This window comes from Jaculus jaculus, chromosome 3, assembly GCF_020740685.1.
Source record: "Jaculus jaculus isolate mJacJac1 chromosome 3, mJacJac1.mat.Y.cur, whole genome shotgun sequence".
NCBI lineage: Eukaryota > Metazoa > Chordata > Mammalia > Rodentia > Dipodidae > Jaculus > Jaculus jaculus.
Genome location: NC_059104.1, coordinates 141,008,638 through 141,034,918, shown reverse-complemented (window position 1 = coordinate 141,034,918; position 26,281 = coordinate 141,008,638). Strand labels below are relative to the sequence as shown.

Below are 26,281 nucleotides of genomic sequence, written 5' to 3'. Positions count from 1 at the left end.
CATCTTAAATCGCCACTTTTCTCCAGGGTGCTGTCACTCCCCTTGATTATGTATGTATCTGTGTGGCCACCTTGTCCTCACTGCCAACTGCACTTGAGCCACTTTGTCCTCCTCACATTTGCATGCATGATGACTCTCTGAAGCTTGCTTTTGGAAGGCTTCCATCATAGTACTTCTCTCAGTTCTGAGCAAGGGCAGAGTGTATTCTGACAAATATTTTTCTTCCTAGTCACCATCATGCTAACATCAATTTGATAGGTATTAGATGGAATCCAAGTTCAAATGAGCATGCTTTTTTACTTTAGATCAAACACCTAAATTTAGAAAGGAAGAGAGCTTGTTTGAAGTAGGGATTGACATGCTTTAGTCTGCTGTTTTGTGAATAAAATTTTATTAAACTACAGCAGTGTTGTTTAATTTAGGTATAGTTTTGTCATCTTTAATGTTTGAACAATAAGTTTGGATAGCTATAACAGACATTACCTGTTTCACCATGTCTTAATAACTTAATAACTTTCTCAGACTGGTAACATCTGGTGTCTTTTGGTTTAGATAGAGACAAAGGTGCCCTAACCTTGCTTATGATGGAGAAAATCCTCTGTGACTGATGTCTAAACTCTATATTCCCTGGAGACGAATAAGTAGTCTTCCTTCCAAGGATCGGTGTATACTGATAACTCCATTACTTGCTGTTATTTTATTTTGTTAAATTTTTTTATATTTTATATATTGGTGGGGGGGAGAGAGAAAGAAGAAGATAGAGAAAGAATAGGTGCAAACAAACTCCAGATACGCATGCTTCCTTGTTCATCTGGCTTTATGTGGGTACTGGGGAATCAAAACTGGGTCTTTTGGCTTTGCCAGCAAGTGCTTTAACTGCTTAGCCATATCTCCAGTCTGATTATTACTATTTTAAGTACATGCCTTCTATAATAAAAGTTTTAAGGATTATTTTTCTTCATACTTTTCCTGATAGTTGAGGATATGATTACTTTATTGTTTTACTTTTGCTCTCTAAGACAAAGTGGATTATCTGAGTTGTGTGGCCTCACATATGACCAGACACCCTGGAAGGCTCATGTCCTCTTTCTATGATCTGTTTTCTAGGAGTCGCGGTTGTGTTCCGTTGAGGTACACTCTTGTGGCGTGCATTCTCGATTCTTCATGCAGTCATGGATCTGGACAAACCGTCTGTCTGGGGTTCATTAAAACAGCGGACCAGGCCATTGTTGATCAACTTGAGCAAGAAGAAGGCTAAGAAGACATCGAACAAGCCCTTGGATTTAAGGGTGCAGCATCACCTGGACCGGCGCCTCAGTCTCTCTGTGCCAGATTTCCTGGAGGCCGAGGCGCTGGCTCCAGAAGGTCGGCCTTTCTCGGGGCCTCAGTCGTCCTACACCTCAGTGCCCAACAGCCTGTCCACTGCGGGCGTTGTTCCCAAGAGCAGCAGCAGCTCCCTGAAGCAGTCCGAAGAAGAGGTGGACTGGAGCCAGGAGGAAGCAAGCCACCTCCATGGGATGGACACAGACTCAGAGGAGGTCCACTCCTCTCCAGCAGCAGAGAGACGGGCCTCCAGCCAGGGCATCTTGGATCTGCAGAAACTTCCCAGTGGAGGGGATGCACTGGAGGAGCCAGAGGTGAGGACAGCCCCAGACACTTTCCACTTTCTGCCTTCTTAAAATGTTTGCATTGCCCTTGGAAAATTAGGGAAGGAATTATTTTTGTGGTTATCTTGGATGGTGGAGAATGCCATTTACAAGAGTTTAAATTAATGTGATATTGATTGCACCTGGTGTTCCTATTAGTTTTAGAGTTGACCTCTATATATTTAAAAACTATTACAAAACAACCTTTCTGGGACAGTTTAATCATTAAAAGCCCAGTTGGATGACTTTTCTGTTTCCTCTTGCCTGACAAATAAATTGAGTATAAATTTTCCTTTAATATGTCTCTTTCTCTCTCTCCCCCCCTCTCTTTCACTCTATCTCTTTCCCTTTTTATCTCCTTTGATGTATCTTCTCCTCTTTACCTATATTCCTCATGCCCTTATCCCTCTCCTTCTCCATCTCATTGCGTGATTAACTAGTCTTGTGGTCATAATACCCACACTAATCCTTCCAAGAAAGTGGTACCCCTGTGTCTCCCTTTGCTCACCAGAAGTTCAGCACTTCCTACTCTTTGATATGCTGGTGTGTTCTTGTGCACTAGTGTATGTCCTCATTTGTGAGCAACTTCACTTATATTCTTTGAAAAAAAAAAAGTCTTAGAAATAAAATAGGCAGACATGTTGATTCGGTTACTTTAACAGAGCTTTTGCATTTTGTTAAGGGTGATCAGCTATATAGTTATGAGGCAAATATAGGATTTCCAACATGAATTAAATTTAAATTCAGTCATCAGGTTATTAAATCATGATTTTGATGATCAATTTAATCAGATCTTTTTGATTTCTTTTGTTTTCTTCCTTTTTGTCTTTATTTTTTATTGATAACTTCCATGATTGTAAACAATATCCCATGGTTTATTCCCTCCCTCTCCCCCACTTTCCACTTTGAAACTCCACTACCCATCATATCCCCTCATCCTCTCAATCAGTTTCTCTTTTATTTTGATGTCATGATCTTTTCCTCCTATTATAATGGTCTTGTGTAGGTATTGTTAGGCACTGTGAGGTCATGTATATCTAGGCCATCTTGTGTTGGGAGGAGCACATTGTAAAGAGTTCTACCCTTCCTTTAGCTCTTACATTCTTTCCACTACCTCTTTTTCAATGGACCCTGAGCCTTGGAAGGTGTGATAGATATTTCAGTGCTGAGCACTCCTCTGTCACTTCTTCTCAGCACCATGGTGCCTTCTGAGTCATCCCAAGGTCACTACCATCTGAAAAGAGAAGGCTCTCTAACCAAAAGTGAGAGTAGCATGAATATATGGATATGAACATTAAGAGAAGTGCTTACTGGGCAGTTTGGTGAGCATAGTATATACATTTAGCCAGACAGCAGCAGAAGTTACACCCCCAGGACATATGACTACCCCTGTTGTAGGTTTTCAGTATCAAGGATATATTCCCTCCCATGGAGTGGCCTCCAGTCTAATTTGAGAGTGGTTGGTTTCCCCCATAACAGATGTTCCACTATTGCACCCGTTGGCTCATTTAGCCTAGCTGGCCAAATTTAGGCTTGTAGTATCTGCTGTTGGGTATCTTCACTGGTTATTTCTCTCTCTCTCACTGAACTGCATGCAGCATAGCTGTTTACAGCTTTCTGTCAGCTGGTCTACATGGAGGAGTTTTTCAGCTCAGCTCCACCAGAATTTCTCAGCTCAGCTCCAGCAAGATTTCTTAGTGTCCTTGCAGCCCAAGTATGTAGAGTCTTCAGCAATAAGGTCTTACCATGTATTCCTGGTGGGAAACCAAAGACCTTGACAATGGCCTTTAATGTTTTGGGGGCATCAGGGGCCTCCCTGGCCAACAACTCACTGGAAGATATCCCATCCCTGGCACTGAAAATTTTCTAGTAACAATCTATGGCTCCTGAGTGTTCCATTGTCCAAAATAGTAGATTTCCATGTCACTCATTTATAGCTTCTTAGATTTTGATTAGCCCTCCCTCTACCTTTCTTTTACTCAGTCTCTTCCCCTGACCTCACTTAGACCTTTTTTTTAATATTTAATTTTATTTTTATTTATTTATTAGAGAGAAAGAGAGAGAGAGAGAGAGAGAGAGAGAGAGAGAGAGAGAGAGAGAGAGAGAGAATGGGTGCACTATGGCCTCTAGCCACTGCAAATGAACTCCAGATGCATGCGCCACCTTGTGCCTCTGGCTTATATGGGACCTGGAAAATTGAACTTGGATTCTTAGGCTTCGCAGGCAAGTGCCTTAACTGCTAAGCCATCTCTCCAGCCCGCCCTCCCTTTTTTTTGAGGTAGGGTTTCACTCTCACCCAGGCTTACCTGGAATTCACTGTGTACTCTCAGGGTGGCCTTGAACTAATGCTAATCCTCCTTCTGCCTCTGCCTCCAAAGTGCTGATGCAGACACTGGAGAGAGGGCTCAGTTTTGTTGTAGGGTCTGAAGGCCTGGGTTTGATTCCCTAGCGCCCACATAAAGCCAGATGAACAGAGTGTCTCATGTGTCTGGAGTTCATATTCAGGGGTGGGATGTCCTGGTATGCTAATACCATTGGGTTTTCTCTCTCTGCCTCCTGCCTCTTTCTCTTTCTCAAAAAAAAAAAAAAAAAAGTGAAGCATGTTGTAATGCTGAAACAATGGGTTAAGTTTTATGTCCTCCAGATTAAATTCAGAATTGCATACAGATTGATTAATCAGCTGGGATTTCAAGTTTTACTTTTTGATGAAAATCTGATTAATCAATTTATCCTGGTTTCACTGGGGAATGGACGGTAATTAGGGTTTTCTGTGCCATGTTCTCTTGGACACTACTATTCATTAAAGGGCTTATTTCTTTTCTTGTGGCATCAACATTTATGAAGCAATTTTTAACTTTTTTATTGACAAGTTCCATAATTATAAACAATTTCCCATGGTAATTCCCTCCCTCCCCCCACTTTCAACTTTCAACCTCCACTTTCTATCATATACCCTCCACCTCTCAATAAGTCTCTCTTTTATTTATGAAATACTGTTTGTAAACATCTTATGATAATGCTGGGGAGATGAGTTAGTGGTTAAGACACTTGTCTAAGGACTCATGCTTGATCTCTCTCCATATCCCACATAAGCCATACAACAAACGTGATGCAAACACAAAGTTACACATGCCCAGTAGGTGGCGCAAGTGCCTGGAGTTTGATTTCAGTGACTGAGGCCCTGGTGCACCAATATTTTTTTTCTCTCTCTTTCTGAAAAAAATCTTATGATATTTATACTTACAAATTTGATCTATGTTTCCCTTAAATAAAATGCTAATTAGGCAGATTTATTAAATTTGGCCTGTATAATAATGGTAACCTGTTGAATTATATTCTGATGTTAATCTTCATCATCTGTCTACTTATTTCATGAGCAAAAGTGTGTGAGTTTCTTGGCATTGATATGCTGACACTTTCAAATTCAGAAGATTTGTTTGAGCTATCAATAAGCTGTTCTTAGTAGTTTTGTTGAAGAAATATAAATAAATATTTGAATGTTGCTCTAGACCAGGCACTATAAAAGTTGCTGTTACAAACAGAGGGGTAATAAAGTGACCGGAGCCTTGCACCCACTAAGCAGAGTTTAAACAGTAATGAAAAAACAGTCATGCATGCAAGACATGGAATCCTTGTCTCCTGGAAGCTCAGTGAGTGGGTGGGATTGAGGAGTTCAAGGAGAGTGTGGTGTATCCGAGGTAGGGTCCACACTGTCACAGAGGTGAGCATACATGCCAGGTGGGAAAAGATGGTCTCACCACAGACCTGAAGTGTGGGTGTGTGCAGCTTTGCCTGTAAAGGTGAGCTGTGGACTGGCTCAGTGGTTAAGTCACTTGCCTGTGAAACCTAGGTACCTTAGTTCAATTCCCCAGTACCCATATAAGCCAGATGGACAAGGTGGTGCATACATCTGGGATTTATTTGCAGTGGCTGGAGGCCCTGGCATGCCCATATTCATTTTCTCTCTCTGTCTCTCTGTCTAATAAATAAAGAAATAAAATATTAAAGTATCCTAAAAAAAAAAAGTAAAGGTGATCTGTGCTGATGGTCCATTCAGTAATGGGTAGGTGGTGCTGATTTTTCTCTTCTCTAGGCTAAACCCAGCTAGTCAAGGATAAGCAGAACCCTTCAAGAATAAGATATTCTGGATTACTTAATTTTTACTTTTAGCCATTTCTTTTTAGACCATTATAATTTCTTATGGTCTTCCCTAGGAAGTGCACATATTGTTTTTTTTCAGTATTTGTTGGTGGGATATATGCAGAGGATGGAGGGGCTAGACTTTAGCTAATGAGACTGCCCCCAGGATCTTTAGTCGACAAGTGTGCATTCTGCTGAATACCCACCTTCTCTTCAGCTGCCACCTTTATTGGGTCAGTTTCTCCCGCTGCCTGAGGAACCAAGTTCCCTGCAAAGAATAGAATGTTTTTTCCTTGGCTCCTCTCCCTGATTTTGTGTGTGTTGATGTGGAGATTGGGCATGGCTTGGTGAGAGATGTTTAATGCATTCTTTCCTAAGAGCCTCCCTGGTTTTGGCAGATAGCAAATGCTCAACCAATATTTGATACAGAACTCAGTGATAGCAATTTTTGTAGTTAGCTCATTTGTTGCAGTCAAGTTCACATTGCTGGTAGAAATCAGCCAACCAAGAGCAGTTTGTGGGGGAAAAAAAAAAGAGGTTTATTTTTGCTTATAAGTTAGAGGGGGAAGCTCCATGATGGCAGGGAAAATGATGGCATGAGCAGAGGGTGGGCATCATCCTCTGGCCTACATGAGGTAGATAACAGGAACAGGAGGGTGTGCCAAACACTGGCATGGGGAAACTGGCTATAACACCCATAAGCCTGACCCCAACAATACTCTGCCTCCAGGAGGCATTAATTCCCTAAACTCCATCAGCTGGTCACTTAGCATTCAGAACATCTAAGTTTATGAGGGACAACTAAATGACCATATCACCCAACTGAACTTAAATCTATGATGACCATCTTTCCCCACCTTGCACATGTGCCCACCTCTATGTCAGTTTGTACCCTGCTTACAAGTTTTGTTAGTGTTATATTAAGTGTCTTTTTAGCATATATTAGCACAAAGGTATGGGCTTTGTTATGACGTTTGTGTACATGAATATGCTCTACTTTCAAGACACTCACCCCATGCTGCTATTATTTATTCCCTGACTCCATTCCGGGGATCACATTTCCTTTTGCCTAATCATCCTCACTTGTCTTTGTGAATCTGGCTTATTGTGCTTAACAGAAGAAGCTCCAGTTCTGTCCATTTATCTGCAACTTACACGCTGTTGTTGTTCTTTGTTCTCATTGAATAGTACTGCACTATGAATATATACATTTCTTTTTCCATTCATCTGGGCTGCTCATCTGGTCTTGCTCCATGCCTTGGCTATGGCTATTTAAGTAGTTTAGAACTGAACATAAATGCGCAGATGTCTTTACTGTGACTCACTTTGGTTCATTTGGGTTGTGAATGTTTTCATCATGCCCTTTCTTAACTTTATGATGTAATGAAATCAATATTTGTTTTTGAAAATAAATATTCTGAATGCAATCTTCATTTTTATGATAGTAATTGAAAGTAGAAAGTCTTATGTAGATATAGATTTTTCAGTCCAAGTCTGATGCTAACATAAAATCTGAATTTATTATTTTTGCTTTTTGCATAATTTATTTAAGAGTGAGAGTGAGAGAGAGAATGAGAATGAGAATGGGCATGCTAGGGCTTCCAGCCACTGCAAATAAGCTCTAGATGCATGTGCCACCTTGTGCATGTGTCTTACGTGGATACTGGGAAATCAAACCTGGGTCCTTAGGCTTCGCAGGTGAGTGCCTTAACCACTAAGCAATCACTCTAGCCTTTTTTTTTTTTTTAAATGGAAATGGAAGTCCTGCCAAATTCATGCCATTTGTGTCTTAACATCAGTTAATCTAAATCCAAAATCTGACCTATCTGTTTGTTCCTCAAGAATATCTTGTAGGCATCTATAACTTTCATGGGATGGGGAAGAAATAAGGAGAAAGTCATGAGTTGTCCTGTGACCAGCCTTTGGCATACAATAAGAGTAATGAAAGGTTTTTTAGTGTATGTGTTGTGATAATTGTAGCTTTTCCAAGGGGGCGATAGCAAGCTCTGTTGTCTGAGGGACCCACCTGAGGTCTATCAGGTTTGTTGTATGCTTGTGCTAATTTTGTGCCTGTCTGAGCTGAGCCTGCAGCAGAGGGACAAGACCCCCAATATCTGTTATCTCTGAATTATTCAGCTCCTTTCTAACACTAGCAATTCCAGCAAGCAAAGTAAAGGGTTAGCTTACACTTTTGGGAAGATGGAATGAGAAAACAAAGGAAGAAGGCAGGTGACAATGTGGAGGACAGACAGAACCATGAATCGTCAGTGCAGCGTGGTGACAAGCCATCAACCCAGGACTGGAGAGAGCAGGGATGGAATAGAAGGTACTTGGTAGGAGCAGATTGCTCCAAAGTCTCTTGAGCCTCAGTCATGTCATACTGAATATCCTGTAGAAAACTGGTCTCAAGTTCTGTGGATAAACCGTCAGTCTGCTAAAGAGTCTGCAGACACACCTTCACCCTCATATAGCTACTTTCTCAATCAATGACCAAAGCACAATGCTAAATTGTTTTTATTCCTTTATTTTTAATGTGTTATGAAGGCTTTATTTATCCATATCACATCTACTTCATTTTCATTTTCACTCTTTTCTTTTATGGAACTTCTTTTCATTCTTCAATGGCCAGGTGAAAGCTTGCTTGTCTGCCAAGGTTTTCCCAGTTCTGTGCCATTTCCTCAGCAAGGTGCTTTTAATTTACCGAGCAATAACCTCCAACTGCTTTGGATAGGCATTGGGAGAGAGAGGAGAGGACTCCAACAGGAAGAGAAGATAGACAGAGTAGGCAAATCAGTGTGTAGCAAAGGTGTCACTGGTAAGGATGTCAGTGATTTGAGCAGGTCATTGTGCCCTAAGAACTCTGTTGCCTCTCCAGTACACATTTGTCCCTCCGGACTGACTCATAATAATTAAATGTTCATAAACTGAGTTAGCAGGGATTATTCCAGCAAATTTGCAATGAGAATTAAAGACTCTATTTTCCTGCTTTCTTTGTTATTTTCTTTATTTGAGACAGGGTCTCACTGTAGCTCAGGCTGGCTTCAAACTCACAGTGATTTTCCTATCTCAGCCTCCCAAATGTTGAGATTAAAAGCATGAATGACCATGCCCAGTATTTGTTCATGTTGATGTAGATAGTACAGTCTGTACTGTTGCCAAAAGATCTCGGAGTTGAAATTATAATCAACATGGACTTCTTTAATAAGGAAGACATGTATAGTTCAGGTCTATTTCCTCACCAAAAACATTTTTTATTTTCTTGAAAGGTCACACTTTGGGAGCTTGGTGTCTATATTTTTGTAAGGAGAGTGGATAGGTTCTATATGTAGCACTTATATATCATTAATATAGTTCGAGCTACAGATACAAACTTGATACATCTAACTGGAGACACCTCTCTCCATCTCTACATGAAAGCCACCCTGTCCCATCTTTGCTAGTGAAGCTGGAATTTTTCATATTGTATGACATTAATTCTCCTCCCTCTGGGCTAATATACACTTTCACCTAGGCTTCTTCATATGACCCTTGTCTTCTTCTGCTAGGCACATTGTTACATTAGTAGTGCACTAGCGCTTTGTTTTGTCAGTCTGGTCCCTGTCATGACAGTCTGGTAACCACCTTATCCCCTTAAGGCGATTTTGGGTGTCTGGACTTGGAAGGATGAAGTAGTAGCTATACTTCCTAAACACACCTGCTTTTTATTTTATTATTTTATTTTTATATTTATTGTGCGTGCGTGTGTGTGTGTGTGTGTGTGTGTGTGTTTGTGGTAGGATATATTAGTCACTTTCCTTATTGCTCTGATAAAAGACTTGACAAGAAGCAACTTGAGAGAGGAGTGGTTATTTTAGCTTCGGCAGGGAGCTACAGTCTATCACTGTGGGGAGGTTATGACAGTAGAAATATAAAGCAGAGCTGATTACAGTGCACCCATAGTCAGGAAGTAGAGCACGACAAACACTTCTTCTCAGCTCAGTTTCTCTTCTTGATGAAATCCTGGACCTCAAGCACAACAGTGCTGCTTACATTTAGTGTGGTATGTTTTCCTTCCCACCTGATTTAGGGAGTCATATGTAGGGGCATAGAAACTCCCTTAACAGGTATGCCCAGAGGTTTGTTTCCATGACAATTCTGAATCCCATCAAGCTAACAAGATTAAACTTTATAGAATGCCATTAGAAAATATGATCGGTTCATAAAGAAAGATTTTGTAGTATTGACTCAGGGCCTAAAGTTGCTTGCTTATAAAGCCTGCTGGCTTAGGTTCAATTCCCCAACACCGACTTAAAGTTAGACGCAAAAATTGTGTATATGTATAATTTGTTTGCAGTAGCAATAGACCTTGAGGTACCCTTACACACACACATGCACCACACACACACACACACACATATACACACACACATGCTTACACACATGTGCAAGTAAATAAAAATTAAAATAAACACTCGGCTATTTGCAGGCCTGACATTTTTGAATAGACATTACTATTTTAACCCTTATTTTTTAGATAGTTTCTTTTTAATTTTATCACTTTTTTAAACTTAAAAGGGATTTATTTGTTATTTCCTATATATTTAGTTTGTAAATACAAGACTGTAGATGTATTAAGAGAGAATTTCTGTTAAAGTTTTCATTGTGTTTCACTTCAAGTATTGCACAAGTTAAAAATCTAATAAAGGATTTACATTCGATTGTCTGAAACTCCCTATCTCAGACTTTTATTTTAATTGGTGGGTCACTTCATTTCCATAGATACCTCCAGCAGGAAAGTCTCTCTTATGGCTCCTAGGACTTCCATTAATTAGTGTGCATACAGTTTTCATTCTCTAAGTCATTGTCATTGTCATTGCTATCTTCATCACTTTCTACGGGAATCCAATAGCAGCTGAAGCACCTTTAGTTTCTCGGTCAAGAGGGAAAAAGCCAGTTCCGCTGAAAGTGTTCTGTCTCTGGTAGAAGGGTACATATACTGCTTTGGACACAATTTGGTCCTCAGATGCAGTGGAGACACTACTGTCATCAAAATAGTACCATTTTCCATCATCTTTATTTTTAATTTTATCACTTTTGCCAGTGGCTGTTTACTGGTCAGTGTAGCTGCCAGATGCCTTTTATTATGGGATTATAACTTCTTCTACTCAAAAGGGGTTTGTGTAAGTGATGCCCTGGTTTTGAATACTCATTTTCAGGGTAGAGAGATGACTCAGCAGTTGGAGGTGCTTGCTTAAATGCTCATTTTCTCAAGAGTCTAGAGTGGGTTAGAGAATTTAATAAATCCTTCTGATACATTCTACTTTGGTATATACTCATATGCTTTAGTAGAAAAGTCCTCAAATATGAAGTAATTGACCTCAGAAAATGTTCTCCCCTCTGTTAAGCTTTTTTGGACGTGGGTAGCATGGCTATATGTCTAGTTTAGGGAGAACTGAAGCAGCCCGTGACTGGATTGCTTACATAGTTGTTGTTTGGCTTCCTGTGTACTCGCTTCTAAGATCCTCCGACAGCCACCTGGGAGGTGTTGTTTGTACAAGATTATATTTAGTATATACAAAAAGAAATACCTTTTATGCAGATTCATGTCTTGCTCTGAAGATCTTTTGTGACAAGATTTTCTTTAGTAAATAATTGATGTACCCGTTCTCATATCTACCTGTGTCCTGCTGAATTTTAATAAACTTTCTTTCTTGTAAGAGGAAGAGCCTCATCTAAAGGGAATGCAAATTATGTGTTACTTTCCCATAAATTTCCATATCATAAAGTGGAATGGAAGTATCAGTGTGAACTCACTGTCATTTAAAACAAAACAAAACCAAATAGTAAAAACAATACTTAATGGCAGTATTATGTGAGAGATGGCTACCTTTACTGATTATAGTTGCTAGATATGAGAAAATAAGCATTAGATATTTTTGTTGTGTTAGTAGCTTTGATGACATACAAACTTGTGTGTCATCAAGCATACAAACATATGCTCAAAATAAATTTTAAAATAAAGTATTAGAACTTATGTTTAATGGATAAAGAGCCTAATGCATCCACATGATAGAACTTTTTTTTGGTAATTAAGAGCAATGATACAATCAGGATGTTTTCAAAGGCATGATGTTAAATGAAAGATGCCAGTCCCAGAGGTCTACAGACTGTATGATACCAGTGGGAAATACTTGAAACAATAGGAAACTATATGATGAAAATAGTTTGCTATTTGCTATGGGCAGGATAAGGGAGATCTTTTGTGGTGGAGGGGGGAAGGTGGTGGTAGAACTGTTCTGCATCCTGATTGGATTGGAGATTATTCAAATCTATACCTGTGTTAAAGTCTATGACACTTACACAGGAAATATGTTAGTCTCATTGCATGTTAATTTTACTTACAGTAAACTATAAAGACAACCACAAAGCTTGACTATGCTTATGGAATTAGAAATATAATCTTCTAGTGATAAATGATGTCCACACATTCCTAATGGCATAAATATTAATTGTGCTTTTTAGATGAAAACATCCTGTTATGTATTTAGTTATTATGTTTCAAAAAGGTGACAAAAATTATCACAATTTCTACCTAGTGTTCTTTAGGCTCTGTGTGAGTGCATAGGAAATATCCAAAGTCAATGTCTCCTAGTGGCTGTGGCTTGTCCTCTTGTGCATATAGAACATTTTTTTCTGTTCTTATGGTAATCACTTCCCACCTTGGTGTTTATATATGGTGTGTGACAGTTACAGTGGCTGTGGGAACCATAACTTTAAGTTCTGTGACTTCTGTGAGTAAAACCAGACATAATATTGAATTAATGTCATTCCTGACATTGAATTTCCCTGTAGTTGTAAGTGGAAGACTTACTGCATATTTAAATAGAGGTTCTGTGTTCATTTGTAATACCATGCAAATTATGATGCTTATATGGACTAAATTTGTCATTTCATCACCATTTCCACTAAATACAGTGAGACAAACTTTAGAGACTATACATGGTATACAAGTCTTAGGTATGTTGAGGTTTAGATGACCATCCATCCACTTATGCATCCATTCATCCATCCACTAAAATGTGGAAGATACCAGACCATCATGATCCTTGGCAAGTAACAAACAACTTAAATAGAAATTTCACTCCCAGCCCTGGTAGCTTTCTAAGACTGTCTTCAGACTGTGTTGACTTAGTAGAACATTGATTCATTTAATAAAATGAGACAGTGGTGGGGAATTTCAGAGGACCAGATAATGCCAGTCACTGTTGGCTCTGCATATCAAGGTGTGGCAATATGTGTAATAATTCAGGAAGAAATTGATTGAATCTGAGGGCTGATAATGGACATTGTAAAAGTCATGCAAAAGACTCTTGATATTGAGTAAGTTAGATAACAGTCTAATTGTTGTCTGACCTACCTATCTACCTCTCCTCAGTTTCATTTTACAGATGGTCATGAAGAGAAACCAAGAAGTTGCTTGGCATAGGGCCTGTTGTTTATTTGTCATTAGGCTAGGATCCACATAGTTAGGTTATTGTTTTGTTTACTACCAGAAGAATGATAGCACTTCAGGGAGGGTCAAAAGTCTTAAATTCCCCTTCCATCTGTCCTATAAGGTTTCAAGTGAATTGAGCTCAAGGTCTTCATGGTTTGGGGACATTCAAGCTGAGGATGGTTTAGAGGGAAAAGTGTTATAGAACAATAGAGTCCAAGAGCTCATGGGCTACTCTCCTTAACTGAGGGCCTGGAAATCTCCTGCAACACTGGAGTGCAGGCTCATTTCTGCTGGCTAAGGCCACCTAGATGTTACTTCATGCAGAGGTGGTGGGTCAGAGAGCCTTTGTTTAATTTCAACCCCTCACTGTCCCTCACGCTGCTGGACAATTGCCCTCCTGCTCTGGTATTGTCTCCAGCTCTATTTGAGAGTGTGTCTTGGAGGAGATCCCAGCCACCAGGCAGAATCTGAATTGTGCCCAAGACATCCCCGATAGTCACTGTGGATGGGAGGATCCATTTTGTCAGAGCCTATAGGCCTGGCCTATATCTCAGAGGTCTGTGGTTAAATAAGCAGTCTCTGAAAGCTCTTTCCTGTCTCTGAGCTAGTCTATAACCTTGGAGTTACCCAGCCTTGATTGGAGGGGGAAATCCTATCTTTGTTCACACAAGAACTCAGAGCAGGTTGATGTGTTAGGCAGGGACGTACTCAAATTTCGAGAAGGGAGTACATGTGTTCCTGTCTTTTCTTATCTTTCCCTTGTTGCTAATCATCCTCACACTCAGCTACCAAACACAACCTGGCACAATTTAGTCTTCTCCATCTCCTGCTTGGATACTAAATGATGTAAATTTTGCCCCTTTTTAGTTCGTGAGTATGACAGCATATTTACCCCAGGAAGTACACTTGCCACTGCAATGTCAATTTTAGCTTCCTAGTTTGGTGCAGTTGCTAACCCTATAGTACCTGTTTTGAGAAAGTTGGTACAGATCACATGTCAGACCTTTCCTAGCTTGTGGATATACTCAGGTCTCTGTATACTGAGCTGCCCAATTTTTTTTTGGTGTTGATTAAAGCAATCTTCTTGCTAGATACATAGATGAACTAGGAATGCCCATGGTTTAGCAGGATGGTGGAAATTGGCCTTATCCACACCCTGATTTATGGCTTAGATATCAGCGGTCACAGTCAGGTCAATACCTCTGCATTCACCTCTTGTGGCACAGACAGGAAAGAAACCCACACACCTGAAAGTGGGCTTCCAAATATCAGATTTCCAAAGGGAAAGAGCTGAGGTAGGATACTGTCACAGGCAAATATTTGTTTGCTTCACTAAAGGAGGCTCGTCTTTCTTTGCAGAACATCTGTGGTAATGGTGACCTGAATGCCTCTACGACAGCTCAACATCCTGAAGAGCAATCTGTGAGTGGAGTTCCTTCAAAATAAATACCAAAGTCAACATCGGAAATACTTCTCACCCACTGTTTTTGTTTCTTTGTCTGTCTTATTTCTAAAGGGCATGGAATTGAATCCACCTGCAAAATCAGGCCTTGCAGGTTCTAGCTGGAAGAGATAAATTCAGGTCTATTGATTCCCCAGACTGTAATAGATTCTTCTAAAAATACATAGCAGCTATGTGATTGAGTTTGGTGGTATAGGAGACAAAACTATTTTGAAATCTTTGAAGCTTTCGCAAGAAGGTTGTCAAGAGCAGCTGTAGCCATAGGATCAATTAACTGAATGTCTAATAATTGAATGAAAAGTTATTTTAGCTGTCCTCTTTGAACTGGCTCAAAAATCTCATGGAACTAATACATTAGATATTTAAAATGGACTTGAATCTAACATTATGGCCTTTGGGAGTTGTTGCATTCTTCATGAGGCATGAGGTAGAATTGCCGGGAGGAGAGCATAAAAGTAAGAAGAGATACCAGGGGCTGGTGCTAGAAAAATTAAAAACAACAACAATAAAAAACTGGCTAATTTACAGAGCGCAGGGCTGGGACCAAGTGTCACGTGGTGCACAGGGTCACAGATGAAGACCTTAACCTTGGTGGACAAGAGAACTCAGCCTAATGTTGCATACTGGAATTTTATCAGTGGAGAAGATGAAGAGATCTATTTGTGAGGTGAACGTGTGAATGCACTGGTGGACAAAGTCCTGTCCTACACTTTGATGTGCTGTTTGTTCTCTCAAGGATCTAACCTGCATATTTAGAATAAGAAATCCCAAGTAATTGAATGAGTACTAAGTGTTTTAGAAAGTGACCTACCTACCAATTGTATCATTATTGGAAAGTTCGTATGGCAAAGGCATAGTCATGTTGCCTCTGAATTCAGATAAACTCCTACTGAGGAAAAGTACACAGAACTTGCTAGTAAAGCTGCATAGCCATACTACCAAAGCAAGTGAGAGTTGGTGATGAAAAGTGACCATTTAGGCTGCTGTCTTTCCCCCTTAATTACAGACAGCAATATCACTGCTTCTGCATGTATTTTCTGGCTTGCATCAAGTTCTACTGCCTGAAATGCCTTCTTTGTCTGTGCAGACACTCAGGGAAGCTGGCGATGGCCTGAGTCACCTCCCCAGCCCCTTCGCATACCTCCTCACCATACACCTGAAGGAAGGCCGCAACCTGGTTATCCGAGATCGCTGTGGTAAGGCTGGTCTGTTTGTACTCCCTTGGTACTGAAAATCTCTTTGTAGGAAGGCTTTGATTCCACTGGTTTCCATCTCAGTGTTGTTTGGAACACAAAAGCTTGAACTTCAGCCTCTCTAGGCATATATTTAGTGAGTTATTTAAACAAGCTAAATCCTGCAGTTCTTTTTGTTATTATTACATTAAGAATATTAGAAGTCATATAGACTTGTTTTAGAATGAATGACAACTATGATATATGTATGCTTTGCACATAGTAAATGCTGCAGAAAATGATCACGTGTTCCTATGTCTTTATTAAAAAGAAAAATGTGAGTAGGGGCTGGTGGAATGGCTTAGCAGTTAAGGCATTTGCCTATGAAGCCCAAGGACCCAATTCAGTTCCCTAGGACCCATGTAAGCCTTATGTACAAGGTAGCATATGTGTCTGGAATTCATTTGCAGTGGCTAGAGGCCCAGGCATGCCCATTCTCCCTCTCTATCTGCCTCTTTCTCTATCAAATAAATAAAATAAATTTAAAAATTATTTATTTGAAAAGAAAAATGTGAATAGGTTTCTCAAATAAGACAATCAGATGCACATATTGATCTCTTAATCTATCCATATATATGCATATATTATATGTGCATTTCATTTGGGGCATAATATATATTGTTGTGAAATATGAGTTGCTTTTATTCTTTATAATATGTTTTCACAATTGATGGTGTTTTTTGTGCAAATACATTTTTTAAACTCAACATGATGTTCCTTCTTCTTTTTCTTCTTCTTATTTGTTTACAATAGTTCCTATTTTCCAGGGGGCCCTCCTCAGTGGGGTTATTGGTAATCACTGTGGGGTCATGAATCCCTCAGTCGGTTTCAGGCTGGTGGGGGTGGGCAGGTAGGATGTGCCTCGGGGTATTCCTACCCACTCTGTGGCTCTTGCCATCTTTCTGCCTCCTCTTCTGCGGTGGTCCCTAACTACTCCATATTCTAATGACATACATATTACCCTGCCAGTGTAGCTATGTTATGCCTACATTCTTTGCAGTGGAAATCATGTTATAATGAACAAACCTTTCATGCCTCTGTATGCAGAGAGAAATGTACATGTGTTTAAATCTGTGTGTATGTAAGAGCTTAGAGTTGGGGATGCTGGTTATCCCCATGGGGATTGTGGGCATGCATTGTAGGGGTAGCCATCAGTTATGGGTAAGAGGCAATGTCTCTGTGCATAATGTCCCAACTTGTGGCTCGAACAATCTTTTTGCCCTCTTTTCCACAAAATTCCCTTACCATGTTGGGTTTGTTTTAGGTCTACTTTAGTGATGGACTCTGAGAAGCCTCTGTCTAGATCTCTGGATCTTTGGTTTCAGAGGAGTTGAATGCCCTCAGTGTCTATCTCCTTACCCTTGTGCTAATATCAGGTTCACTGAGAAAGCAATACTCTTGCTCATTTCCCCAATTCCTCTATGGTTTCAGCTGGGGCCCTGGTGAATTGCAATGGGCCATTTCTCTCCTCAGGTCCTGCTTCCATCTGAGAAAAAGTAGCAGATTCTCCAACAGAGAGTGAAATCACCTCCAGATAAATGGGATAACCATCATTAGTTTAAAGAGAGTCTAATAGGTGTAGGCTCTCTTGTAGTCCAAGATTGGTGGGAGCTTGATATTGGAGAGCTAACTCATTATCTGGATATGATTCTGGCTTGTTTCTGAGTTACAGATATGGGTTTCTTCCCACTGAACAGAACTGGTAGCCAATCCAAGAGCAGCTGGTTACCCACTGTAGCTGTGTGCCACTAATGCACTTGTGTGAGCATCATGTCAGGTTGTTTGCTTCTGAGTAGCTTTTACCTTGAGTTGCTCAGACAGATGTTGGCCACTTTCCCCCAGTAGCTTATGTAGCACCTTCTAGTACTAGATGGGCTGTCTGTGAACTGGCTCTCCTCTAGATTCTAGCCAGGTCTCTCCATGTTTCATACTGACAGCATATGGTAGCTTCAGTAGTAGGGTCTTACCATTAACCTCTGGTGGGTAATCAAGTCCTCTGACAGAAATCTGTCTTTTTTTTTTTTGGAAAACCTTGTAGGTTTCTCTGATCCACATCTCATTGTGGGTGTTAACCACATCCTGCTACTGGGAGTTATAGGGCAGCACCAAGGGAAAAGGAAGAAGAAAAAATAAAATATAGAAAAGAGAGAAAAAAGAAAAAGAAACAGGAGAAAATTAAGGTTAGACTTAATCTCACCCCTCCAGGCCCTTCGATTCAGATGTTTCCTACAAGGTTCTGAAAAGGGTTCAACCTTTTAGTGTGTCTTCCAGGATATATGATTTTATGGTACCAGTTCCATTTGGGTTCAGTTTTGTGCCCCCCCCCCACATTTACCCTTCCTTCAAGCCCTACCCTCCCTATTATCTAGTCCTTGAGTTGCCTATTACGTATGTACACATCTTGGGCTGATCCATGTTAGGAGCCAAAGATGAGTGAGACCTTGCAGTGATTGCCTTTCTGTGATTGAGTGAATTTGCTGAGTATGATATATTCCAAGTTAGACCATTTTTTTACAAACTTCATTGTGTCAGTTTTTTCTAACTGCTGAGTGGAATTCCATCGTGTAGATATACCACATCTTGGTTATTCAGTGACCCAATGATGGGCATCTGGGTTGATTGTAGTTCTTAGCTATTTTGAATTTAGCAGCTATAAACATGTTTGAGCAAAGATTTATGAACTGATGTGTGGAGCTTTTTTGGTAAATGCCCAGTAAGGGAATAACTGAGTCTGCTGTTAACTCTATAGTTAACCTTTCTAGGATTCTCCATATTGCAACAATAAATAAGTGTTCCTATTTCTTCACATCCTTGCCTACATTTGATTATTTATTTTATTTATTTATTTATTTATTTTGGTTTTTTGAGGTAGAGTTTCACTGTAGCTCAGGCTGACTTGCATTCACTATGTAGTCTCAGGGTGGCCTTGAACTTATGGTGATCCTCCTACCTCTGCTTCTTGAGTGCTGGGATTTAAGGCATATGTTCATTTGATTTTTTTTTTTTTTAATGTTTGCTATTTTTACTGGGGTAAGGTGGAATCTCATAGTTTTTATTTTTAATTTGCACTTCCCTGATGGTTAGGGATGTTGAACATTTTCTTAAGTGTGTATTTTCCATTTGTATTTCTTCATCTGAGAACCCTATTCAGTTCTCTGTCCTACTTTGATTGAGTGGGTTATTTGATTTTTGTTGTTGTTGTTGTTTAGGTTTTTGAGTTCTTTGTAGATTCTAGAGATTAGGCTTCTGTCAGTTTTATAGCCGACAATTTTTTTTCCCCTTTTTGTGGGTAGTATATTGGCTCTGCTTATTATATGTTTGTCTGGGAAAATATCTTTTCAGCTTCATAAGTTCTCAGTGGTTGAATGATTGTTTAAGTTCCTGAACTACTGGGGTTTTGGGAAGAAAGTGTTTTGCCACTCCTATATCATGGAAAGTTCCTCCTATATTTCCTTCCAGTAGTAGCTAAGTTTCCGGGCTTATATTGCGGTCTTTGATCCATTTGGACTTGAGTTTTGTGCATGGTGAGATGTGTGGGTCTAGTTTCATTTTTCTGCATATGGTTATCCAGTTCGTCCAGCACCAGTTGTTGAAGATGCTGTTTTCCCAGTGTATATTATTATGGCCTTTGTCAAAGATCAAGTAGCTGTAGTTACTTGACCTAAACTCCAGACCCTCAATTCTGTTCCATTGGTCTATTTTCCTGTTTTCATGCCAGTATCATTGTTTTTGTTACTATGGCTTGGTAATGTAGCTTTAGATCAGGTATGGTGATGCCTCTAGAGGAGTTTCTTTTGCTGAGGCTGTGCTTGGACATCTGAGGCCTTCTGGCATTCCATATGAATTTTGAGGTCATTTTTTCTATCTCTGTGAAGCATAATGTTGAGATTTTTTTTTTGTTTTTTATTGGTATTGCATCAAATCTGTCTATTGCTTTTTGTAGGATTGCGTTTTCACAATGTTAATTATGTATATCCAGGAACATGGGAGGTCTTTCTATCTCATCAAGTCCTCCTCAATTTCTTTCTTGAGTGTTTTTATGTTTTCATTATATAAGTCTTTCACATTCTTGGTTAGTGTTATTCCAAGTTTTTTGTTGTTGTTGCTATTGAAAATGGGACAATGCCACTAATTTCTTTCTCTGTATCTTTGTCCTTTGCATATAGAAAGGCTATCAATTTTTGTGTGTTGATTTTGTATCCTGTTACTTTTCTGAAAGAGTTAATCACCTTTAAGAGTTTTGAGTTGGAAGATCTCAGGTCACTTAGGTATAGAGTTATTTCATCTGCAAATAGGGCTAATTTCACTTCTTCCTTTCCAACTTGTATCCCTTTTACTTCATTCTCCTGTCTTATTGCTTGGGCTAGGACTTCCAGTACTATGTTGAAGAGCAGAGGAGAGAGTGGACACCCCTGTTTTGTTCCTGATCTCAGTGGGAATTCCTTGAGTCTTTCCCCATTAAGTATGATTTGGGCTTTTGGTGTTTCTTATATAGCCTTTATTATGTTGAGGCATAAGCTGTTCATGCCTATTGTCTCCAATATTTTGATCATGAAATGGTGCTGCATTTTGTTGAAGACCTTTTCTGCATCTATTGAAATGATCATGTGTTTTTTGTGATTAAGCTTGTTTATGTAGTGTACTATACTGACAGATTTCCATATGTTGAACTAACCATATGTTCCTGGGGTAAAGCCTACTTGATCCAGGTGGATGATGCTTTTGATGTGTTGTTGAATTTGGTTTGCAAGGGTTTTGTTCAGGATCTTTGCATCTAAGATCATCAGGGATATAGGTCTATAATTTTCTTTTCTTGTATCTCTGTCTGGTTTTGGTATTAGAGTAATACTTCAAAAAGAGTTGGGAGCTTTCCCTATTCTCTTATTATGTCGAACACTTTGAGAAAGATTGGTTACAGTTGTTCCATGAAGTTTTGATAGAATTTGGCTTAAAGCCATCTGGTCCTGGACTTTTCTTTTTGGGGAGGTTTTTGATTACCTTTTCAGTCTCATTGGGTGTGATAGGTTTGTTCAGGAGAGTAATCTGCTGTGAGTTTAGTTTAGGTAGATGGTATGTGTCCAGGAATTTATCAATTTCTTCCAGATTATCCAGTTATGTGGAGTAAAGGTTTTGGAAGTAAGTCCTGACAATTCTTCCAATTTTATTTATATCTGTTGTGGTCTTTCCTTTTTATATCTAATTTTGTTAATTTGAAGTGGTTCTCTCTCTTTTGTTTTTTTTCTTAATCAAATTGGCCAGGGGTTTATCAATCTTGTTTATGTTTTCAAAGAATCATCTCTTTGTTTCATCAATATTTTTAATTGTTTTCTTAGTTTCTGATTCATTTTCTTCTCTGATCTTGATTATTTCTCTCTGTCTGGAGCTTTTTTGGTTAGATTCTTCTTGTTTTTCTTATGCCTTTAAATGAATGGTTAGGTTATTGATTTGGGATCTTTCTGTATTTGTTATGAAGGCATTTAGTGCTTTGAATTTTCCCCTAAGGGCTGCCTTCATTGTGTCCTAAAAGTTTTGATATGATGTGTTCTCATTGTCATTCAATTATAGAAATTTTGCAGCTTCAATTTTATTTCATCCACTAACCATTTATTGTTTAAAAGTGTGTTGTTCAGTCTCCAGGACCTATTTTGGAGAAGGCTCCCTGGGCTGCCGAGAAGAATGTGTGTTCTGTAGATTTTGGGTAGAATGTTCTGAAGTGGTATGCTAGGTGTAGTTGATCTAGGGATTTTTGAGCTCTATTATTCCCCTATTGATTTCAGATCATCCAATTGGATGATTTGCCTATTGCTGATATTACTGAAGTCCTCAACTATGATGGTGTTGGTATTTACTTCTGTTCTGTTGTCAAGTTGGTTTTGTTTAATGGATTGTTGTGCCCTGTGTTTGGTGCATAAAGATTGATGATTGTGATATCCTCTTCTTGGATCATTGCCTTAATGAGTAATGAGTAATAAGTGGCCTTCTTTATCTCTTTTGATTATTTTTGGTTTGAAGTCTATTTTATCCAATATCATTACAGCAATGCCTGATTGTTTTTTATTTCCATTTGCTTGGAATATCATTTACTACCCTTTCACCCTGAGGAGATGGTGAGGTGGGTTTTTTAAAGACAGCAGATTGAGGGGGGCAATTTTTCTGATCCACCATGTTAACTTGTGTCTCTTGATGGGTGAATTAAGGCCATTGATGTTTAGAGTAATAACTGTGAGGTTCAATTTAATCCCTGGCATATAGTGGTGCTTTATGGGGTTAGGTATTTTCTTGGACTTTATAGTTTTTCAAGCCTTTTCTGGGTTAGGTATTTGTGGTCTGCTTCTTGTAGACTCTTGATGTTGGTTGTTTGAGTCTTCCATGAGGAGAATTCTCTAAAGTACTCTCTGTAGATTTGGCTTTATGTTCATAGTTGTAGAGCTGACTTTTATCATGAAAACTTTTTCTTTTGACATCTTTATGAGGGATATTTTTGTTGGGTACAGTAATTTGGGTTGGAAGCCATAGGCTCTTAGACTTTACAGTATTCCATTCCAGGCCTTTCTGGCTTTCAGGGTTTCCACTGAGAAGTCTGACATAATTCTGATGGGGTTACATTTATATGTAATGTGTTGTTTCCCTATTACTACTTTTAGGACTTTCTGTTTGTTTTTGCTGTTTAGAGTCTTAACAATAATATGTCTTGGAGGAAGCTGTAGTTTACCCTTGAAGTGTTTTCAGTGATTTTTACCTTTTATGTAGGGGACCTGTCCAGGTGGGAGGAGCCCCAAAGCCCTGAGCATAGCATACAGGTCCCCTTGCTAAAAAAAGCCTAATCAGAAACTGGAGATCTGGTGGCGGAGCAGGGAGAAGAGTCTGTAGACTGAGTGGTCTTGGAGGCAAGTGGTCGGGTATGGGGATAGGATCTTTTTCATTTATTTTCTTTCAAACCTTCTTATCCTGGTGCTTTTTGTCTTGCTTCAGGCCATGGGTGCATTGTCCCTTTTTAAAAAAATTCTATTTGGAATACTTTCTCAAGGAAGGAATGACCTATTGACTGACCAATCTTCTCTTTTTTTAAAATATGTTTTTAATTATTCAGGCTGAGACTGGGCATACCAGGGCCTCAAGATACATGCACTGTGCATCTGGCCTCATGTGTATACACTGGGGAATCAAGCCTGGGTTGTTCGGCTTTGCACACAGTCGGCTTAACCACTGAGCTATCTCTCCAGCCTGAACGATCAACCTTCTCTATCTCTTACTTTTCATTTATTTATGTTTTGGATTATGAGGTAAAGTCTCACATGAGCCCAGGCTGACATGGAAGTAATCATGTAGTCTAAGGCTGGCCTCCAACTCACAGCAATCTTTCAACCTCTGCGTCTCAAGTGCTGGGATTAAAGATGTGCACCACCATGCCCGACTCTCTTATTTTTTTCTTTCTCTTTCTTCCCATGACTTTTTATGTAGAGCAAGAATTCTTCTACTTGGTCTTCGAGCTTATTTATCTTCCTATCAATTCTTAACATTGTGATCTTAAAGTTTAGCTCATGTTAATTTATTTTTCATTTGTGTTACAGCCTCCTTTGTTTTATGAAAGTGCTGACATCTTTTGGGGTGAAGATTAAATTCCCCAGCTTTGGGTTCTATCATTTGGACATCAGCTCATGGCGTTTGTTATTTTTTCTGGGGGTGTTAAGTTTCATTGATGGGTAAGTCTCTGATGACGTGTTTATTTTTTGAGTGCCTTTGATCCTCCACTTACGGATGCCATCTGTGGCCTGTCCTCAGTGAGGAGGGTTAGGTCATGCAGTGGGACAGGGTGAGCTGGTAGTTCAGGCTATGTTCTTCCTAGGTCTAGATATGGCCTGCACTTGAGGCCTTCCTTTCTGGCTTAGTGTCCACGCTGCTGGTTCCTGTTTGACAAGAGTCTTTGTCTGTCATTGTATAGCATCACATTCAGTGAAAATGCCAGCCTACCTTGTGCTCTGCATGACTGCACCAGTACTCTACTGAGAGATGCTCACCTTCCTGCATCTGCTGCCACCTAGCCTAGAGAATCCCTAGCTCACATGCCACACATTCTCAGCCTCACACCCCCGTCTCCTTAAACCTTTCTGCAATGACTCCCCATTGCTTATGTTCTGTGATAATGGTTTCTTCCGTAAATCTAACCCCACTTGACTTTTATCAGAGCTATATGAAGTAAGTATGTTTTTCTAAACTAGAATTTCTTCTTTGTCTCTTCTCTCCTCCTATCCGCTTCTCTTCCCTCCCTTCACCTTTCCCTTAGCCTTCTCCCTCTCCTTCCCTCTTTTCCTTCTCTCCTTCTCTCCCTCTCTCTTCTCCTCTCTCCAGAAGTGACATTTCAAACCATTGAGAACATTCCATTTTCTACTTGTTGCAAAGAGCTTTTCCAATCAATATCAAAACTTCTTGTCTCTGTATTGGATCTCATCTTTTGATCTGTCCTTGTCATGAATATGTTTACTTGGTAGATATACCTCATTCTCATTTTAGTGGTAAGGGTCAGATAGCATGCCATGCCTGAAATGACAACTAAGGGATGTGATCCTCAGTCATCTTAAAATCACCACTTACAAATCTTCTGATTTTGCTCTGGATCTGCTCAGTGTTCAGTGGCTGCTTCTGTTAAAGATCATTGTCAAGTCTACTTTTGACCACTTGTTCCAAGATTAAAAGGGAGTTCTGGCCTGGCGTGGTGGCACATGCCTTTAATCTCAGCACTCGGGAGGCAGGGGTAGGAGAAAGGCCTTAAGTTTGAGGCCACCCTAATACTACAGAATGATTTTCAGGTCAGCCTGAGCTACAGTGAGACCCTCCCTCGAAAAAGAACAAAAAAAGCGAGAGAGAGTTCTGGATAGTGAGTATTTAACTAACTTTAAGGTGGGGAGTACTGTTCTTAATGTATAAAATATACATATCCAGTTTAAGTTTTTTAAACTTCTTTTCAAATGGCTAATTATTTGATATATATAGGCCCTGAATCCCTTGTATGAGCCAACTGCTCCATTTTTCTCATCTTTTCTTCTTGTTGTGAATTGTCCAGACACACCACATTTGGTATATCACACTGATACCATCATGGCACATCCCCAGTAAGAAGTCAATGAATAATGGACAATGAAGCTGCTGTGCTGTTCATGCCAAAAGTGAATGAAATGACAGGTTGATTTGTGCTATGTCCATACCTTGATCTTTTGAATTTTTATTGACACATTATTTTATTTGTGGCATACAATATGTTTTTGATACATGTATATTTGGTGTAATGGTTACAAAAGGGAAATTACCCTATCCATTATCTGAAGCAGTTTTCATTTTTGGATGAGAATGTTCATGCTCATCTCTGTTTGAAACATGCTATGTTATTGTTAGCTGTAGTCACACTGCGGTGTAATAGCGCAGCAGAACTTCTTGCTCTATCTAATTGTACCAGTATGCCAGCCCACCAACCTCACCCCATCCACATCCGTCTGTTCTTTCCATTCTGTGGTTTCCACTCTGCTACTCTAAGCTTCTGTGAGATCAACTTTTCTTAGATTCCACATGGCAAGTGAGAACATGTGGTATTTGTCTTTCTCTGCCTGGCTTTTTTCACTTAACATAATGTTGTGCAAACTCACCCCCCTTTTTAATGGCTTGAAAGTAAACAATGTGTTTCTATTGTTACTAATAGAAGTGTTAATATAAAGCAGGCAGGTCCCCAATGTTCAGTACAGAGTTCCTTGCGATGCCCCATGTCAACTCTGAAGGAAGTGAACTTGGGTACCTTCACCTTTATCAACATAACGATTGTGTTGTAATTTTAATTCAAATTTTCAGAAGATCAATTTGATCAGCTATTGATTTTCATTATGATGGAGTCTTCTCTAAAGTTCTGTTTAAATGTGTTAACCTCCTTTACTATAGGATAGCAGCTATATGATTTTTAATTTAAATTCCACAAATTCCATTTTTTCACTCTGGTTGAGAAAAATAATTAATGAGTCACTCCCTGGTAAAGAAGGAGTTCAACATTTTATTTACTTTTTCTTTTCTTTTCTTTCTTTCTTTTTTCTTTTTTTACAAAATCATGCCAGTTTATGAAACTATCTGCTTAGAACATGTGTTGTTGAAAGTACAAGGGCAGTTAGTATATATTGTAGGTTTCATGGCCCACAAATGTCAGCTGTTCAGCTCTGCTAATGTAGTGGGAAAGCTGAAATAAAGTATAGGTAGGCACATAATTGTATTTATGTTACAATAAAATTTACCTGACAAAAATAGGCGTTGCATTGGATTTGACCCAGAAACCACATTTTGCTGACCGATT

At 39.4% G+C, this 26,281-nt stretch overlaps 1 protein-coding gene across 3 annotated transcripts in view; it reads left to right on the top strand.

The window, feature by feature from the left end:
• The window catches only part of Mctp2 (multiple C2 and transmembrane domain containing 2), a 248,963-nt gene that overhangs the window by 64,550 nt on the left and 158,132 nt on the right, over positions 1–26,281 (top strand). For all 3 annotated transcript variants that reach the window (XM_004658162.2, XM_045146215.1, XM_045146216.1), the window contains exons 2-4: positions 1,108–1,637; positions 14,620–14,682; positions 15,810–15,918. In XM_004658162.2, coding sequence (XP_004658219.1) covers positions 1,173–1,637; positions 14,620–14,682; positions 15,810–15,918 — 637 coding nt within the window. In that variant the 5' untranslated portion in view covers positions 1,108–1,172. The remainder of the gene's footprint in view (positions 1–1,107; positions 1,638–14,619; positions 14,683–15,809; positions 15,919–26,281) is intronic.